Source organism: Hibiscus syriacus, unplaced genomic scaffold (assembly GCF_006381635.1).
Source record: "Hibiscus syriacus cultivar Baekdansim isolate YM2019G1 unplaced genomic scaffold, ASM638163v2 tig00112965_pilon, whole genome shotgun sequence".
NCBI lineage: Eukaryota > Viridiplantae > Streptophyta > Magnoliopsida > Malvales > Malvaceae > Hibiscus > Hibiscus syriacus.
Window position 1 is genome coordinate 152,180 of NW_024063427.1, and position 21,568 is coordinate 173,747.

Sequence of the window (21,568 nt, forward strand, 5' to 3'; positions counted from 1 at the left end):
TTCTAATTTTCGACATTCTATCAGTAAACTGAAGATTTGTGTTTCTCTGCCCGATAAGATTATCTTGTATCTCTAAATAATATTTGGAAACTCTAGAGTGTTCCCTACTTATATGAATATTTTATCTGATTTTTGATTTGAATTCTGTTTTGACATCTGATCTGAAATATGTTCTGATTCCTAACCTGGATTCTGTTCTGATATCTGATCTGAATTATGTTTTGATTTTTGATATCTCCGTTTACCGACGGAGAAATGTTTTATCTGGGGGTTTATTGTTGGAGGAAGATTATTTGCAGACTCCTCGGCTTTGTGCTCAGGGTCTAAATGGCATGTGCGGTTGGGTGTATGGTTCTGGGGAACCTATATATTTATGATGTTAACGGATAGGGGTATATATATATATATATATATATGTTTTAAAAGATCTGTATCTTTTTACTAGTTTTACCGGAACACATTAGAAAACCTTTTCTGATCTCCTGAACCTAAATATCCGAAATATTTCCATCTGAAATAAATATTATTTGTTACTACCTGTGATATCAATAGACCTCAACTCAGCCTAAAAATCTATAGATATCTGAACCAATAAGGAAATGTATGTTTATCTGTATCTGCAAGTTCTTCAGCATCATCTGGTAGTTCTGTATTACTGAGCTTTCCGAAGTTCACTCTATTACTCAACATTGCAGGTTAAAAGAATTGTACCAGTGCAGTTATCGACATCAGTAAGGGAGTTTTTCCGGCGTTGTTGCAGAGTATGGTACATGTTATTAGGGGCACATAACTGTATTTTATTTTATATACGAGTCTAAAAATTTGTTTAATTTTTAAATAGTGACAAATGATTTTATAAGTTAACATGTTCTGATAAAAAGTTTTAAAATTTCTGCTATTTTACAGTGGGTCGCTTTGGTGACCCTAATGTGACAACCTAGATCGGATCAGGTTACCCGCATCGGTCTGAGGGGGTTACATTTAGTGGTATCAGAGCCATAGTTTTAGTTAAAATTTTTCAAGATAGATCGGCCGGTCGACTTTCAAGACGATGTCTAATCAATACATGCCCCTAAACTACAATCATACATCTCTGAGCCGGAAGTCCAAGGCTGAGTCCCTATCTGTAAAGAGTAAATCGAAGTTTCTATCCGTTAAGGCTATACTTGTACAAAAAGGAATACTAGTAACATCTGTCTAAACGCTGTAAAGTACCTCACGAGCCATGTGAGAGTTAATTATCTGAGAAATGCTGACTCGACTCCGGAAATGAAATTGGGATATGCTACTGCTTTATGAGCCTATTCTCATGATCAAGACTGAATTGATTACTTAAGGAAATTTTCGTTCGGATTTTTTTTATTGAAATGAGAGAGAGTTCTGATAAGAAGGTATACTCAGCTGGTTAAGGATTAGTAAAGGAAACATACTTTTATAAAAGCTACTTAAAGATAGAAGAGAACTGATGGAAGTTTCATTTCTGCAATAATGTGACATGAATGAATTTCGAGGATGAAATTCTTTTAAGGAGGGGAGAATTGTAACACCCCAATTTAGGGGCTAAATTTTAAGAAATTATAAAGTATTAAATTTAATTGGTATTTTGAAAAAACGATGGAGTAAATTGTAAAATTTCAAAGTTGGCAGACCATTTTAAGAAGTGTAGAAAATTTAGTTGCTAAACTTATGATTTGACCATTTTTCTTTAGGAGTTAATATAAACCCCTATTTCCCCGTGTATTTCTACAGAAATACACTCATAATTCCTCTTCCGGTCAACCCACTTTCAACTCTGATCTACTTTTCGTCTGACCTCCGATCGACGAACCGAAACCACCATCATGTTCGTTGTTGACCGAGGAACAAAACCCCTCAAACATTTTGTCGTGAATCGTCGCCGTTCGTCGTCAATTTCAGTCGAAAGTATCGTCGATAATAACTCGATTTCAGTTGGTTTTTCATCAATTCACGACGATCCGGTCATCCGTTTATGACACCTCCCACACCATCGTGTTCCTTGTGCCGTTCCGAGTCTGTCGGTGTCATCCTTGGTCTCCGTCGGTGGCGGCGCGTGAAGAGGTGAAGCAGTAAAAGTTTTCGATTTGTTGAAATCGAGCTCTCCGCCGTTCAAAATTGTGAACCGAGCTTTGTAAGTATCTCGAAATCGCTCAAAATAATTTTTAGAAATTTTTACGTGATTTATAGGAAATCGGAGGAGGTCCCACGCGCCCCCACACGCCGCTACTGCGCGTGGGGATGGTCCAAATGACCGGTTTGACCGGTTTTGAAACTGTTTTGACCAATTTGACTGGTTACAACCCGAACCGAACCATTGACCCAACCCAACCCAACCCGTTGACCCGACCTGTTGACCGTTGACTGGCGTTGACCACTATTGACCAAAACCTTGACCGGCTTTGACCGGGCATTAAACGACATTTGACTTCGACCGAATATACCTATCTTGACATTTTTTGACGTTCCGAATCCGATTCAGCAGTTCGTTTTTCAAAATTCGGACCCGAAGGCCACGAAATTGCCAGTCAAACCCGTTGACTTTGATTTTGACCGAAAATTCAAAATTTCCGAAATGTCATATTTTATGCTTTCGAAGTCATGAATCCGAATCCGAAGTCCGTTTTGCCAAATTCGAACCCGGTAAGCTATTTTTAACTGATTTATCACCCGATTCGATCCGTTTTTCAGAATTAAGCTCCGTTTTTGTTGTAATTTATGTTGATATGAATCCGAGGAAATATTGGATGATGATTTCAAGATTGAGGGCGTTCGAATGAAATTTAATGGTCGATCAGTATTGCACGGAAATCAAGGTAATACTTTACTACCTCTTTATGCTTTATGAAATATGTTGATATTGGTAAATGCATGAATAAGATAATGTTGGTCACTTTTGTGGAGTGGAATAATTTATACAATCGATATGAATGTGGTAGTAATTCTGTAACTGAATACGGATGGAATGACTAATATAAGATTGAGGAATTGCTAGAATTAAATTACAAGTTTGTGATTAGTGATAAAGAAATCAGCCCTGGATTTGTAACTTATATTTTATTATCAAAAGGTTTAATGTTAAAGGTACTTGGATGGTAATTATGAGAATACTCCGGTAGGGTAAAATTATGAAAATACCCTTATATTGTAGGATGACAAGAATTATCCCTGGAAGTTGGTTAATAACTCTTAAAGGACATATTGATCTGATATAATTACAGATGTGCATAAGAAATGATAGCTTTGTTTAGAAAATTTGGATAACTGGTTTTTAATGCCAAAAAGGGTTTGTGCAAGATGCTAGAAGTTTGTTAAGGAATAATTTCAAGATCCGAAAATGTCCGGGAAAGCAATTGACCATAGGATCTTTAAATTATAATTATTTTCGTTAAGAGATAATATCGAAATTATCTGGTTAGGAAATTATGAAAATGCCCTTGAGAGGTAAAATAGTTTGAGTTGACCCTGAATGAGAAAGTACTTTGAGAATTTGTACTTAATTTGATTAAGTATGAATTTGATTGTTAAGATCATGACTTAGTGCAGATGAATTCTTGATATTCCGTTGTAAAAATATGAGAAGGCACTTGACCCGAAAATATCCAAGTTATGAGTAAATACGTGAAGAACAATTTTTCGGAGGGTGCTCTTTTATCAGAATTGCTCGAAGGGACTGAAATAGATGATAAATTGGAATTAAATAATAAGATAGGATGGAAGGAAATTATTGAAATACATCGGATCTGTAGAATGACCAGAATACCCCCGTAATGGAAATGACCCAAGAATACCACCAAGCTCAGGAATGAATGGATATCCTCGAGCTCTGAAATGAATAGAATAAAACAGAACACCAAAATTACTAAACTACCCTTATAGCCTATACTAAGTAAATGTCTTGGATTAATTAAGGAATCCAAATAAGCAGAGGTGTAGGACTACCTTTAAAAGTTATGGATCACAGTTTAAGTGAGCTGATCAACCTTAATGATATGTAAGTACCTGAACGACATAGATATTATTCGAACTCGTGTTCGTCTTCTCATGTTTGGTTCGATGATAATTTTGGAAATATTCAGCTCAGCAACTCTAGATCGCATTCAATACTAAGAATTTTATATTTCTTCGACAAATCAACTACGAAGACTGAACTGAATTGAAAGGAAGTACAATTTGTATCACGAAAATCTTTATTTTAGGCCAAACTATTCGTTTACAAGCTAAAATATATAACTTTTCAAAATTATATTTTTGGTCTTTAAACTTTTCAATGTTTACACTCTAGTCACAAAATTTTTAAAACTTATATTTTAGTCACTAGTCAAAATTTGGGGTATTACAATTCATTCCCCTTTAAAGAAAATTTGTCCTCGAATTTTCTATACATATCAACAAACCTGAGGTAAAGAGATAAGGAAATTGTCTTTTCGTCTTTTCCTCGTTCCCAAGTCGCTTCCTTAACTTTATAATTTCACTAAATATCTTTCACAAGTGGAATCATCTTATTTCTCAGTTCCTTGTCTCCGTATACTAAAATTTTTATTGATTTTTCATATAATTAATCTTACTGAATCTTGATTTTCTCTATGTAATCACATGTAAAGTATTCAATCTGTACTTTCGAAGCAGCGATACATGAAACACATTATAAATCTTATCCATTTCCAGAGATAATGCCAACTGGTAAATTACAGACTAACTCTCTTTACAATATCATATAACTGATAAATCTCATACTTTACTTTCTTCTATGCTCAAATCTCAGAACCTTTATCTAAAGTAAAACTTTTAGAAATACTATATCATCTATTTGATATTCGATTTGCTTTCTTCACTTTTTCGATCCTTACCAAAATATCTTTTATCTTTGTTAGGAAGATTTTTAATTCAAATCTGACAATATAGGGCTCAACATCAACTCTACAACAAGTACACCATCAGTTTTCCTTGAAAATCAAGTATTTAAAGCTATCAAAGCAGAGAAAATCTTTCAACAAATATGTCAACTACCATATTAATCTTCCCAAGATGATAATAAATAATCATATCCATCTTTTAGAAGTTTGATCTATCTCCTTTATCTTAGATCCAATTCTTTCTGAATAAGAAAATACTTCAAACTTTTATGATCTGTTTAAATATAACATCGCTCTCCATATAGATAGTGATGCCATATTTTCAAAGTAAACACCACAACCGTTAACTGTAAATTCTAAGTTGGATAATTTTTTTCATTCATCTTTAGCTGTCTCTATGTATAATTATCACTTTACCTTCTTACATCAAAACATCCCAACCCATTAAGGAACACATCATTACAAATAACATACTCTTTACCTGATTTTGACTGCACTAATACTGATGTTTCAGTCAAAATTTTCTTAAGTGTATCTAAATTTCTTGTCATTTTTCAGTCAAAAGAATTGGTACATCATTTCTAAGCAACTTTGTAAACATAAAATTAATCATCGAGAAATTCTTCACAAATTCCCGATAACCGCCAATTAATCCCAAGAAAATTTTGACAACCAGAATTAGCATTTTGACAACTTAACATACATCTTTTGATGCCGCAATGTTTGAAATACAATGCGAAGATGTGCGTCGTGCTCCTTTTTAATCTTAAAATAAATCAAAATATCATCTATAAACACGACCAAGAAAATAATCTATTTATAATTAAAACATTTCATTCATTAAATCTATAATTTGCTGGAAAATTATTAGTCTAGATGGCATCACTATAAACTCATAATCTATATGGGTTATGAAATGATCTTCAAAATATCTTACTCTTAATATTTAACTAATGATACTCTGATTGAATATCAATCTTCAAAAATTCTAATGTACCTTTAACTTTTTGAATTTTGTCGGAGCTATCGGGTATGGGACCAAAATTCAGCTTCCTTTGCCCCAGCTTCGATCATGAGCTTCGGAGAGATATTTGTTAAATTCTAAGATATGCTTTCAGAGAGAATATCTGTTTGAAAATGTTTTTCTTCCTTTGATTTTCAAAATTTTGAAAATATCAAAAGGAATTTTGAAAAATATTGCCTCATTCTAGGTTTAACAATTGAAACAAATCATAAAACAGAAGTTCGTTGATATCAAAAGAATCACTATTCTTTTAATCTTTGATAGTTGCAAATCTTTGACAAATATCAAGATCGACAGGTTGGTTTTGAGGTAGGCTACCTAAATTCTAAGGTTTGTTTCATCGATTCTGTCATCGTGAAGGTCATGGCATTCCCCTATTTCTTGGTATAACATTTTGATCGGAGGTGAACAAAATAAATCAACTAGCATAGTCAATTGCTAGACTCTTTAGAACACTTCTATTTCAGTTATCTAAAATCTTCCATTTGTTCAAGCTTTGTATACTTAACTAGTCAAGGTAGTGCAAAAATATCAATCTAAAATGAGATTTATGAGTGCTCGTGATTTGACTATACAGGTGTTCCTCAATCCCTTAGTCCATATTCACCGAAACTCTTTATTTAGTAATTTCAACTTAATTTGCCATTGTTTGGCTAGCTGAATTCAATTTTATTGTACATATATATTATAATTGCCTTTGTTTGGCTAGCTGAGGGATTCATGTCGTTACAAAGTATTCGATTTGACAACCATAGTGGAGCAAACACCGAATTGCCAAGTACCCGATCAATGTCATGGTTTGAATGTAATCTATTCATAAAGTCAGGGCTTTCGAGTTTCCTCTATAACCAATTGCTTTAGCGGAATAGATCAGCTTTATTGTATACACATATAATAATAATATTATGGGTATACAAATTCCATTTCTTAAATTGGTTGAGGAAAACCTGTTATAGTCCCGATGTTTGTTAAAGGTTAGAAAATCTCATTGTTAGAGTTCAATTTCCAAGCAACTGGCCTAAACTAGATTCATCTACTTGACTATTCCATCTAAGAATATCATGATCATCATTGAACATCATCAACAGAAGTAGAAACTAACTAGTTTTACAATCTCATGTGCTTGCCCCATTTGTCCCTATTAGGCAAAATCAAGAGGAAATTATGCCAAAGATAAGTTTCCTACAATTTTGAATTTATGAATTTCAAAATTCTTTATGGAATATTTTTGAATTCAATTTCTAATGTGAGACATGGTTCCACTTATTTATGTGTAGGGATTCAAATAATTGGATTTCAAAATCTTTGCAAGATCTTTGTGGTTGTGCACTTTATGGAGGCGCACCTTGAATCTTTAAGGTTTAAGTTCGATTAACAATGATGAAGTTAATGATCAAGAATTCAAGTTTTGGTTGACAATGATGAAGTCAATTAGGTAGGTGAAATTTGAATATCTCCCTTTAATCTGAAACGATTGAGAACTCTCTCTTCTACCTTTCTTAATATGAAACGGTTCGGATATCACGGAAAAACTAGATAGCAAAAATTTGTTTCGGGATATATCATGTCGTCTTAATAGGTTGCTAAACTCAAAGTGGACAAATATGTTAATAGAAATTGTCGTGAAAATAACTGTGATTACTGGTTTTGTTTCAGAATATTGATTATGTTCGATACAAAATCAAAACAAATGAAAATCAATTTTCTGTTTATTGGAATTACTGTTAATTCCAGTTCTGAATTGATCGGGATTTCAATTCTGTTGGTATAAAAAACATGAGAATGGTTTGAAATTGTTGTGGTCGCATTTCATTCGTGTGTATACGCAATACAAGGGACATTAATAATGGTGTAACAACTTTGTTGCAAACCTCTTATCGATTTACACAAACATAAGGGTTAGCGCGCAAGGATTATAATGCATCATTTTGGAGGTTAGCGTATGAGATTTGTTTTAATGAAACCAACGATATTTGGTTAATTTAGAACAATACATTTAAAGAAATTTTAGTTTAACTAAAATGGAATAATGGTAATCTCAACCATTCACCTAATTTGTGATTTGGAAAGTTGGTTCCTATTTAATCTTTGAATTAAATTCAATGATGTTGATGGTTTTAAGCCAGATCGAGAAACTTGAAAAAAAATTATGCATAGAATTTCAAGATATGACAATATAAGATGTTGTTTTATTGGTCATCTTAAATTTGATCGAATATCTGATGATCCTCCTATCATTAGAGAGGATAGGTAAATGGTGTTACCAATTCACTAAAGTTTGGAAGTATTATGACTTCCTATATTACCAATTCACTAAAGTTGGAAGTATATGACTTCCTATATTGGAAAACATCTTGAATGTATTATCGGATAATTATAGGTATATAGTATCCATAAGGAGGATAAAAGAATTATGGATAATCTTGGATATTACGAAATGGAATATGTTGGTACTAATGAATTACTAGTGATCAAGTTCTTAAATTCGTATAATGGTATAGACAAGGGAGAATAAATATTTTTATTATATTCACTGATAGCAAAGTATTGCTATGTGTATTTGTTAAAAGAGAAAAAGTGATGTTATAGAGAATTTGTTTTCTAACATAAAGTTGAAAACCAACTTAATAAATAGATTAAGATTATAAGAAGGATATGCACAACATGATATTATTCATGAAGTGACATAATTATACTCTCCAAAAAATAAATGGAGTTAGCAAAGCGGAAGAATGAACCTTAAAGGAAACAATGAACGCAATGCTAAGAAGTTCTGATTTATCACAGAACATGTGGGGGGAGAGAAGTTGTTCTGTCAACTAATTACATTTTTAATTAAGGTCTCCCAAGAAACGAAAAAGGATAAGACACCACTGAATTATGAAAAAGGTTGAAAACATGTGTCATACAAACACTTGAAAATGTGGGGGTGTCTTGAGAAGGTAATGGCTATATTACCAAAAAAAAATGAAAATAGGTCCTAAGCAATGGGTTGTATTTTCATTTACTATACTATTAGAAGGATTGGTTGATTCTAGTTGGAATTTGATATTCAATATATCGACTACATAAGGAATTGTTTCACACTGGAATGAAAGTTGTGTCATGAAAATCTTAAGAAAACGGTTAAAATCATATTCATAGTGAAATCTATGTTGAAGCTCTAGATAAGTCTGGAGAATACTGAATAGCTTTGTAATTCTTTGAGGATATTCTTTATGGCTAAATGTGTGCCCACATATGCTTTTAATATGACTAGCAAGTATAATGGTAAGTTGAGACATATGCATTGTCAATATAATATCATAGACAAATGATCTCAAATTGAGTTATCTATGTTGATTTTGTAAAATCAAAGGATAACATCATGGATCCGCTAACCAAGGGTTATATCAAGATCAGTTGAGAAAAACATCTAAAGGAATGTGACTAAAAACCTATGAAATTTAAAGGTGTTAAGTGAAGGAAATCCTACCCTGTTGACTGAAGAACCCAAGATGAGTGTTCTGAATCAATATTATTTGCTTGTTAAATCTTCGATCTTATGGATTTATTGTTGTTGATTTGGTGTGTTATGCTTATTTTCGTACAGGGTCTTACTATCCATATTTAATAGTAAAACACGTGCATTCTGCATTTTTTTTATTATTTGGTCATGGCTGAAGACACAAGCATGAGTCTGGGCAAGACACGGTCTGACGTTGTAGTTTCTAGAAGGTTCAGTCAGCAGCAGTTTTCTAGAAGATATAGTCAACAACTTTTAAGAGGTGGATGAGCATAGTTATATTAGGAGACTTATTTTAAATTTTAAAGTTTGAATTTAGAAAACATTTGGAATTATCTTTAGGATTTTTATTTTACTTTCTTTGTTTATCTCTAGGTTTTTAGAGGTTATAAATACCCTCTTGGGGTAAGCCTAAAGACACAACTCAATTTATTCTTCTTCTTTCTAGTTTTATAAAAGTTCTCTCTTTTAAGTTTCAAGTTTTCATTTTTCTCTTTTTTAAGTTTGTTTTTAAAAATGCTAGTATGACTTTTGTCATGCTTAGCTAATTTTCTAATAAGCCGAGAGTTGAAGCGATGACTCAATTCCAATGTGAGAATTGAAAAGCACCTTAATAACTTCATAAGCCGAGAGTTGAAGCGATGACTCAATTCCAATGTGAGAATTGAAAAGCACCTTAATAACTTCGGAATATCTCTCTCAATCTCTACGCTTATTTTTCAAAATCAATACATTTTTCAAAATCAAAGATTGACTTTGGTCAAGATGTTGCTGCAATTAAATGTGTGAGAGGAAGGATCGGCTTATTGAAAGCACATTCGAATTCCTGGGAACACACTTGGCGAGATATTGCCAAGAGGGAATTGAGATCGGAATTATTAGTTATTGAAACAACAATCCAAGTCGGTATTCACGAACTTAAACAGTTATCGATCTACTATAATTAATGTTGATCAGATCAGTTTCTGAAGCCAGAATCAAAGATTGCCTTGGGTATTCGATACACAAAATAGAGTCGCGATAATTACCCTTGTAGACAAAGTATCCGATGTGAATCTCGAAGGGAAAATCTAATTCGATGATCCAAAGGAAATTAAGTCAAAGCGAGGCTTGAGGCTATTTTACCATATTCATTTTCAACCTTCAATTTTTATTTTCTTTATTTTTTTAAATTGCTTTTTATTATTTAATCTCTTTTTACTAAAATCCCCTTTCTGTTACTACATATCGCCTGGTTTAAACCATTCAAATAGAAATTTGGAATTTTCTAAGTCCCTGAGGATCGACCCTTACTTCTCTTTACTACGTATTTCCTTTATTTATTAATTGAGAAGAGGGAATTTATTTTGACATCAAAACGACAGTTATCAAATTGGAGCCGTTGTCGGGGACTTCGTCAAAGTTACTAATTTTTGTTTGGTTTTGATATATGACCAAGACAAACCCCACCGAATTAGTGGAGTACAAGCTGGAAATCGAAGCCAGAGCTAGGAGACTTTACACACAGATGCTTCAGGAAAGAATGAGACAACAGTTAGACCCGTAATCAAATCTAGAATCGAATTCAAGTGAATCCATTAATACATAACCAAATCCAATGGTCGATCTCACTATCAGAGAGTTAGCCGCAACTCCTTCTAAATAAGAGCCTTTGTGCATTGATTTTCCCCAAGGTGAAACTCCATACAAGTTAAAAATTGGCCTTATTCCTCTCCTCCCTACCTTCTTTGGATTACCAAACGAGAATCCACAAAAACATCTCATGAAATTTCATATGGTCTGCTCCAGCATGAGACCACAAGGAGTAACTGAGGATCAAATCAAACTTAGAGCTTTTCCTTTTTCCTTAGTCAATTCGGTTAAGGAATGGTTACTTTATCTACCCCCAAATTCTATTTCTACATGGGTTCAAATGACTCACCTTTTTCTTGATAGGTTTTCCCCTACGGTGAAAGCATGTAAGTTATGAAGAAGAATACTTGGAATCAAACAACTGGATGGAGAGTCACTCTATGACTACTGGGAGAGATTTAAAAAATTATTTGCTATTTTCCCACAACATGGGTTAACCAAACAAACACTCATTCAATATTTTTATGAAGGATTAACTCCCCTAGAAATGAAGATGATCGATGCTGCCAGCGGAGGAGCTTTGGTGAACATGACTCCTACTGAGGCTAGTGATTTAATTTCCACAATGGCCGCAAATTCCCAATAATTCTACCCAACTAATGAACCTCCTCGAAAGGTTCATGAGATAAGTTCATCTTCTTTAGAAAATAAGATAGATAAATTAATTGAAGTAGTCAACACTCTTGTTCAGCAAAGATAGAACCAAACAGATTATGTGGAATATGTGCATTACCTGATCATCCAACAGACGCTTGTCCACTGATTTAAAATGACACAACAACTCAAGTTAATGTAGTAGAGAACTTTCCAGGACCTCCCCAGAGGGCTTATAATCCCTACAACAATACTTATTACCCAGGATGGAGGGATCATCCAAATTTCAGTTACACTCAAAACTCAAGGCCGAATCAAGCTTATCAACCAAGGCCACTACCACCACCCCAACAGCTGGAGAAGACATCATTAGAGTCAATTGTTGAAAGATTAGCACTTTCTCAGAAAAAGTTCCAGATTCGTATTGAAGCCCACTTACAAGATATGGACAACCAGATGAGCCAACTAGCTCAGACCGTAGGACATTTGGAATCACAAGGTAAACTTTCGTCTCAACCTGAGGTAAATCCAAGAGAGATTGTTAGTGCCATCACTCTTCGAAGTGGTACAGTAGTTGCGCCACCTATTACAAAAGATAAAGCAATCCAAAAAGAAAAGAAGATTGTTGATTCAGGATCCCAATATAGAGTGACGAAGTACAAACGGATCCAACGCCATCCCCTATGACGTGCCACTACCTTTTTCCATCAAGGTTCGTAAAAAAGAGATAAACAAGCTGAGGAAAAGGAAATACTATACGTATTTCTGAAGGTGGAAATCAATATACCTCTCCTTGAGGTTATCCGAAAGGGTCCAAGATATGCCAGTTTTTAGGACCTTTGTAAACAAAGAGAAAACTTACCGAACGAGAAGGTAAACTAGGAGAACATGTCTTAGTTGTATTCTAAAAAAAGTTGCCACCAAAATTTAAAGACCATGGTATGTTTGCAATACCCTATAAATTTGGTAAAGTTAGGATAAAGTGAGCCATGTGTGACCTTGGTGCCTCTAATAATGTAATACTCTCTATTTACAATATGTTACTAATGATCCCTTGACGGATACAAAAAAATCAATTGAAATTGCCGACAGATCTGTCATTTACCCGGAAGGACTCTTGGAAAATGTGCTGGTAGAGGTAAATGATTTAATATTTCCCGCTGATTTTTATGTAATTAACATGGAGAATGATCGCACCAGTACTTCTTCCGATGTTCTATTGGGGCGTCCCTACCTAAGCACATCGCACACAAAAATTGACGTAAGAAGCGCGATTTTAAACATGGAGTTTGATGGTGAAATCATTAAATTTGATGTATATAAGAAAATGAAACACCCAGACAAAGTGGCAAGCATAAATTATGTCGGTATTATTGATCCTTTGGAAAATGAGTTTTTAGAAACCGATTTTTGTTTTGATCTAAGCAAGGAGTTAGCAGATCATGATGAGGAAATCAATATATTGAAAAAAAATATTTTCAGATTGTGCCGATTTAAAATTGATTTTTTTCTAAGTTTAAAGTTTTGTGTTCTGTTTTTCAGGAATATGAGATAGAACTGAAACAAATGTCGAAAAACATAAAGAGTTTCTTTTTAGGAGAAAATACTACTTCACCGATTATTTCGGATAAACTTTCAAAGCTAGAAAAGATACGCATAAAATCCTATGAGAATGCCAAATTCTACAATGAGAAAATAAAATAATTATACGATTGTAGAATTTCTCATAAGGAAATTCTTAGATGGAAAAAGTGTATGAAGTGGATGAAGTATTTCCCTTAGAACCTGTAGTTTGAACCAAGTCGTCGAGCTAACGATGTTAAACAAAAGCGCTTTGTGGGAAGCAACCATTGTTTTTAATTCCGTTGCATTTTTATTTTATTTTATTTCGGTTAAATAAATATATTTTAATTATTTCTTTTATTTTTCAGGAGCCAAATGTTTTCGATCGACCTTAAACGAGGTAGATTTGCAAATTTATATTCGAACAGTGACAGAATTCGGTCCCTGAGCAGCAGCACCTTTCGCGCTGAGCAGCGGAACAATTTTTTCCAGCACCATGTGCACCATTTCATTAAACGGCGCACGTTAGCATCTCTATTAGTAGGTCGATACATGTTAGTAAGACCTATTTAACCTTTTGCCCCCAATTTAAAGCATATACCTACCGAAGCCCTTTCACCCTATCTCTTCCCTTTCTTATTTTTTTGTTGACCACGAGCCCCACCTATCCTATCTGTCCTTATCTATTTCAAGTTTTAAACCCTAATTTACTTAAATTAAACTACCCCCACGTGCCCTTCAATTTAAACCAAACTCATTCTTCTTCCCCATAATAACTCTCCATCCCCGATTCACCTTTCGCTGGCTAAACCCAAACCGACGAGCCTTGTCTCCACCGTGTAAACCACCTTTTCTAAAATAACTACCACCGTACTTTTACTCGCTGCTACTCTCAACAATGGTTCGCATAAGGAACCAACAAAATATTGCACCACCAACCGTCCTTGGGGGACGTCACTGCCTCAACGCTCTGACTTTTGTTGCCATCCTGAGCGATTTAGACTCCCTTTCGCCATCACCCGCACCTCGCCCGACTCAAGTACGAGGCCACACACCCAACTCTCTGCCCACATTCGGCGTTCGCACCCACCGCCTCTCTTTACCCCGAATTGAGCACTGTTCGTCATCAATCTCCTCCGTACTCACCGTCTCCATCATTTCAGTCCATGCCAATCATGGCTACTTTATCATCTCGTCCACAACAACTGATCTTCCCGACGTGTTCCATGACTTTGGAGGCATCGGACAATACCTCGGAGGTAAATTCTAATCCTATTTACGTTCAACTGTTACTAATGTACCATACGATTTATGGTTTTACAAAGGATTTCGATGTTGATTTTCCACCGAAGACACCACCTATAATGTTTCCTATTCATGGCATCAAACTGGGCATCCCACTTCATCATCCTAGCGCCTCCCATCACGGTCGTGGTCAACAGTAAATTCGGGGAGTACTATATTCCTTCTCTGGTACTTTAATTTTACGTTTTGGGGAAAAACGCTTTAAGTGAGGGGGAGTAGAGTCTAGGTTGAATTTCTCTTTGCTTATATCTATATTTTGATGCTAGTATGTGTTGATTGGATTTGCGAAAAAATTCATTGAATTCCTTTGTCTTGTTGAATATTTTTTGAATGCCATGATTGTTTGGGAACAATAATTGTTTATGTTAGGATATTCTTGATAGTGAATAGCATGAATTGTGATCAACTTAGATTTCTTGTGATATTCCATGATTTTTTTGGAAGAAATATTATTAGCTCAATGCATGAAAATAATTTGGTGAGATTTGAGCCTTTACAAGCTTATCATTTTGCTCTCATTTTGTTGGATTGAGTGTGTCGAATTTGACATTGGTATTCTAGAACTTGTATTTTAAATACTGTCGAGATTACACATGAACATGATGATTAAAAATGATTTGGGCACTTTAGGATTAACCACTCCGTTTTACACACTAAAATTGGCTACCCATGCATTTCCCCTAGTTAACCACTTTTGAGCCTATTTTCATTCTTTTTTTTTTCACCGTATTCATAAACCCGAGCCTTTTAATTTTATAACTCTTTTCTACATTTTTCAGGGTAAGTGAACAGTTAATTCGATGTATGCTCCATGAACAGAAGAATTTTTGTGGTGTTAGAAAAGAAAATCATATGCAAAAGAAAAAGTTCTTCTTTAGTTTTATAAAAAAATAGCAACAGTTTAAAAGAAAAGTTTAGAAAAAAGGAGAAAAAACATGAGAAAAAGTGAAAAAACAAAACAAAAACAAAAATACGAAAAAAAATCAAATTCAGTTCGAAAGGAAAGTTGTTGTTTAATGGTTTGTCTTTATCTTGTGTGCGTAATGTTTGATGAAGTTGAACTTCTTAGTTCCTTGCCTTAAAAAAACATGAGAAAAAGTGAAAAAACCAAACAAAAACAAAAATACGAAAAAAAATAAAATTCAGTTCCAAAGGAAAGTTGTTGTTTAATGGTTTGTCTTTTATCTTGTTGTGCGTAATGTTTGATGAAGTTGAACTTCTTAGTTCCTTGCCTTAAATTTTAACCATATTATTAGCCTTTTTCCCCACCTTTACCTAAGCCCCCTTACAATCAATAAAATACCCTGATTTATGCATCTTGTCTTATTAGTAGTGGAGATTTGATTTACTTGCAGGCTTATGATAATATTGTGTCGGTTGTGACATCATTTCTATGCCCCAAACACATTGAGTGGTTTGAGTGAATCCCAGTAAGGTGTTGAATTATGGGTATTGAGATTAATGAATGAATGGATGTTACAATTGCATTTAACTTGTTCCAATTGGTATGTTCAATTGATTGGTGTCTCGACTTAAATAATTATTGTGGTCTCTATTTTACTTCCTTGAATGTGAAACTTGACAATTAAAGGTAAATTAAATTTTTGACTGATTTGATTATATCATACTTGAGGACAAGTATGAGATAAGTGGGGAATATGATGAGTGTTCTGAATCGATATTATTTGCTTGTTAAATCTTCGACCTTATGGATTTATTACTTCTGATTTGGTTGTGTTATGTTTCTTTTCATGCAGGGTATTCTTTCCAGATTTAATAGTAAAAGGGTGCATTCTACCTTTTTTATTATTTGGTCACGGATGGAGACATGGGCATGACTATGGGCATGACATGATGTGACAGATTCTAGAAGGTTCAGTCAGCAGTAGTTTTCTAGAAGATCTAGTACGTGCCTTATGGAAGGTGAACGGGCAGAGTTATATTAGGAGACTTATTTTTAAATTTTAAAGTTTGAATTTAGAAAACATTTGGAATTATCTTTAGGATTATTTTTATTTTAATTTCTTTGTTTATCTCTAGGTTTTTAGAGGCTATAAATACCCTCTTGGGGTAAGCCTAAAGACAGAACTCAGAATTTATTCTTCTTCTCCTTTCTAGTTTTATAAAAGTTATCTCTTTTATTTTTCAAGTTTTCACTTTTCTCTTATTTTAAGTTATGTTTTTAAAAATGCTAAGTATGACTTTTGTTATGCTTAGCTAATTTTCTCATAAGTCGAGAGCTGAAGCAATGACTCAATTCAAACGTGATAATTGAAAAGCACCTTAAATAACTTTGGAATATCTCTCTTAATCTAGGCGGTTATTTTTCAAAATCAACACAGTTTTCAAAATCCGAGATTGACTTTGGTCAAGATGTTGTTGCTATTAAATGTGTGGGAGGAAGGATCAACTTATTGAAAGCACATTCGACTTCCTGGGAACACACTTGGCAAGATAGCCTTGCCAAGAGGGAATTGAGATCGAAATTAGTAATTATTGAAACTACAATCCGAGTCGGTCTTCACGAACCTAAACGGTTATTGATCTACGACAATTGATGTTTATCATATCAATTTCCGAAGCTGGAATCAAATATTGCCTTGGGTATTCGGTATACAAAATAGAGTTACAAGGATTGCCCTTGTAGATAAAGTAACCGACGTGAATCCCGAAGGGAAAATCTAATTTGAAGATTCGAAGGAAATTGAGTCAAAGCGAGGCTTGAGGTTGTTTTACCATATTCATTTTCAACGTTCAATTTTTATTTTCTTTATTTTTCTTTAAATCTCTTTTTATTATTTAATTTCTTTTTACCAAAACTCTTTTTTACTACTTATCGCCTGGTTTAAACCATTCAAACAAAAATTTGGAATTTTTTAAGTCCTTGAGGATCGACTCTTACTTCTCTTTACTATGTATTTTGCTTTATTTATTAATTGAGAAGAATGAATTTATTTTGACATCAAAACGACAATTGTCACCAAGATCTAGGTTCAAAGTGACAACCTAATTGCATAACACGTTTATGGTCACTGTAGGGGGTTTTATATCCCAAGTCCGTTCGTATGATGTAAACAGTGATCAAAGCAATATAGGCTAAGTAAAAAGCTTTTAATGACCATTATTCTATGTTGTGGTGAGTCGAACAACATAAGTCACTTATGTGAGAGTGAAGTGGGGTCGCTTCAAGGAGACTATTGGGCATAGTTCTTTCAAACTATTGTTGAACCAGGCAGATGTACATGGCTTTAAGTACATACCCCAAGAGAACTAAATTCTTGTAAGATGGATAGTTGTGTGAAGTATGTCATCGTTTACACAAACAACATAACAATTCAAGGACATCACATCTACTGTTTAGCAAGTAAAGTAAATATATTGTCACAATGGAAGGTTCAAAGGAAGACACCTACCTATCCTATGCAACTATCAATCCTAGAGGCTATCACTACATCGTGTCAATTTTTTTTATAATTAAATCGTCAATTTCATTCATGTGGGGGATTGTTGGAAAAAGAGTGAATTTAATTGATGGATTTAATATTTATATTAAATTCATATTCCTTTTAACTATTGTAAATTAAATATATTATTTAATTTGAATATTAGTAAGATAGTTACTCTTTGAATATGTCAATTTGAAAAGGTATTTGTTATATTTTTAACTTCGAATATTAAACATAATTATACACTTTTGTATATTTCAAATTAAAATTATATCTATTTAAGTTTGAATGGTAAAAGAAGTTTTATCTTTTGAATATTTCAAATTAAAATATATTATTATATGTTCAATGTTGAATACTAAAATATATCTGGTTGAATTAAATCTATCTAAAAAATATACTATAAATAGTGAGTTAACCTGCTAGGTTAAAGACTAGTTCAAACAACTCAAAATTCAAGAACTTTTCTTCTCTTGAAAAATATTTTATCTCCTTAGAAAATATTATTTTTCTTCATAGTTTTCCGGTTATAGTCAAAGGCAAGGATCGTTCGTGATCTCTACATATGTGCTACTGTAACTGATCATAAGTTGTTGTATCTTGGGAGACAGACAACCAACGAACTCGAGCACCAAAGGAGTGACCGAAAATATCTTAAGGAAACTGTGTAGCGATATGTCTCAACTTATTCTGATCTCAATTTATCAAAATAAAAAGAGTATTTTCTTTCTATTTAATTTTGATTTACTTTATGAAGTTTAACTTTTATTTGATTTTCTTAGGTTCGATTTCGTCTTAGATTGTTACATCTGTCAACAATCTTAATACAATACACTCGTTCTCATTGTTTTGAAAACCAGACCGGACCGGTCGGTTCAACCAGTTCAACCGGGAACCGTTGTCTAGTCCGGTTCAATCTAGACCGGTTGAACCGCTACTAGTGAACCGACCGGAACCGTTGAACCGTTCAAACCGGACAGAAAAAAACCGCCAATTTTGGTTTTTTTTAAAAAAAACAAACCAAACGACGTCATTTATTAAACGAGCCAAGTTGAACTCGAGTATTGCTGAGCTCGACTCGAACTTGAAAAATTTAAAAGTAAGTTCAACTCGATTCAAACTCACGAGCTAAAAATTATGAAGTTTAACTCGAACTTGAAATATAATATTGAAACTTGAACTCGAAAAAGCTTGAACTCAAAAAAAAATTAGAAGCTCGATTGAAGCCTAAAATTCGAGCTTGATTGAAGTGAAAGAATAGTTCACTCAATGCTTACCAAAAGGCTCCATGATTTTGAATGTCAAATTACCTCTATTATTTATAGATGTTAGTTTGGATGATCTTCTATGTTTCTTAGCCATGTGGGATTGTTTTTTTTTTAAAAATTATAGCAAACAATATCATTTTGTTATGATTTTTTTAGCCCCAAATTTAATTTTTTAATTATAGTTATATAATTATATTTATTATTTAATATGTTTTACCTTAAATATTATGTTGTAGTTAATTTGAATCATTTTGTTTCACTTGATTTTATGGTTTTTAACTTATATATCTTATGACTTGCTTTGAATATGAATTGTGATATAAAAATTTATTTTTTATTAAATATTTTTGGTATTTTTATTTAATTTTTTAAATAATTATGACGTCGTCCGATTCTTCCGACCGGTCGGACCGGTTCGACCGGTTGAACCAGTGAACCGATAGCATGACCGATACACTAACCGATCCGGTTCTGAAAACCATGCTCGTTCTATATCTTTAATTTTATAATAATATTTATTCATTATTATTTTTATATATCATTATCGGATTAATGCGCGATGTTTTTTTCTAACATTGGACTTCATTCGTTTACTCAACCAAAAGAGGAAATGAGATCTAATCGATGAAGAAAAGGTACGGGCTAGAAAACAGACCAACGCTCGTTTAGTTTAAACTATGTTGTTTCTTTTTTACATTGGAAAATTTTATTATAATTTAAATGATTCCATTTTTAAAATAAACAATATATTATAATAAAATATTTAAAATTATTTAATAGAATATAAAATAAATAATATATTATTAAATAAATAAATAATATTTAAATTATTTAATAATTACTTCAATATTTTTGTGTCTTCATTCTTTTTTTTTCCTTCAATTTTTGTTTAGTCAGGGTGACAACAATTTAATATTAGTTGTTGACCACCCAATAATTATTATTGCTCTTATTTTTTTTTAATATGTCCTTTGTTTTTTCTTTTCTTGAATTTTTATCAATTTTGAATAAGAATGTTTATCCTTATGGCATGCTTTTCTAGCATGATCCTTATGCTTTTTGTCATTTTACGCATACCTTCGTAGTTTTTCCGTGCTCACACAAAGACCAGTTCTTTTAATGTTGATCTTCATTCTTAAGATAATATTGTCTTTGGGTTTAATATTTTTGTTTTTACAAGTTCTTTTAAGACTATTGTCCCTATTTTTCTTCTATGTTTATTTGTGTTCTAGTTTTGATTTTTTTTTTATTTTTTATTAATAAAATTTAGTTACCATCGTAAAAAAATTAACAAAATATGGGTAATGTAATATTATAACCTAAAAGCATACACCAAAACCATACGAATATCGATATCTATCAGAATCGAAACAAAATAGGTAAGTCTAAAAGTAAAATTCTGAAAAGAAATCAAAGCATTGACTACATTGCTCTAGAACTTAAGAAATGGATAGCATTAAAAACAAAGTTATTTAACCAAATAAAACCCTAAGGATCAAAGACCAAAACCAAAATGAGTAAAGATGTACAGCGGAGTTCCCACATTGTTGCAAGGCATAGAGTCAGATGAGAAGCGATAAGAAACACCGCCATGGAAATTAAAAATATCCCCAAGCTTTGACCATTTGTTCTGCAATGCTTAGATGTACCTTCTTTACAGCTCCGGCAATTGTAGCACAAAACGTCCCTTTCGTTATTCCATGCATCACAATCGGCATATCCCGATGAATCGTTCCATTATCATTTTTTTGCCAGAAAGTAATATTTACATATTGCATGTGGCACTCTTCCGTGGTATGCAACGCCCGTCTTTCAAAAAAAAAAATGACACGTCAATACATGATAATTAGTGTTAATTATGTTAGCTATATTAAGTAAAACTGATTATGTACCTCCGCAGGTGATAATTTCTTCTTGTCGAAATCGTATGAATTGACCGGTCCGATTGAGGCGGCTAAATCTTGGCAGACATGAACGCAATAAATGCAGCCTTTGATGTTGTTCCAACCATCGTCGTCGAATTGACAATGATCCCCACCATGGGCAACCGGGTTCTCAAGAAGAGCGCGCCATTGCAAATCAAGAAGACGAAGATCAGCCCGATACTGATCCCGATCTGCACGGGGCAACTTGATGAGCCACTGTACAGCAACCAGGTGACGGAGGCGAGAATTGGAAGAGACAAAATGAATGACCCCAAAGATAAGATGCTCGTCACGTGTTTCACTCGTAAAAGCTTCAAGATGTTCTTCTTGGAACCCTGAACTGATTAGTTGTCTTCATCCTCCATTGGTGTAGGATTGGCTTTATCCGCCATTGAAGACTTGAAAGGAAAGATAGAGACTTTGCTTAAATATTGC

General features: G+C 33.5%; 1 protein-coding gene across 1 annotated transcript; it reads right to left on the minus strand.

Moving 5' to 3' along the window:
* Positions 1 to 20,696: 20,696 nt before the first annotated feature.
* On the minus strand, positions 20,697 to 21,491 carry LOC120184891. Its single transcript, XM_039189252.1, has 3 exons — positions 21,468 to 21,491; positions 21,179 to 21,324; positions 20,697 to 20,838 (listed from the first exon to the last, which is right to left on the minus strand). The coding sequence occupies exons 1-3, from the start codon at positions 21,489 to 21,491 to the stop codon at positions 20,697 to 20,699; spliced, it is 312 nt and encodes a 103-aa protein (XP_039045183.1).
* Between the last annotated feature and the right edge of the window lie 77 nt (positions 21,492 to 21,568).

Excerpts from the sequence above, each read along its gene's own strand:
- LOC120184891 (XM_039189252.1), bottom strand. The coding sequence starts at position 21,491 with ATGAAGACAACTAATCAGTTCAGG. Across the intron at positions 21,325-21,467 it reads AGACAACTAATCAGTTCAGG|ATCGGGATCAGTATCGGGCT; the intron begins GTTCCAAGAAGA and ends TGCCCCGTGCAG. Across the intron at positions 20,839-21,178 it reads GCTGCATTTATTGCGTTCAT|AACAAATGGTCAAAGCTTGG; the intron begins GTCTGCCAAGAT and ends TAAGCATTGCAG.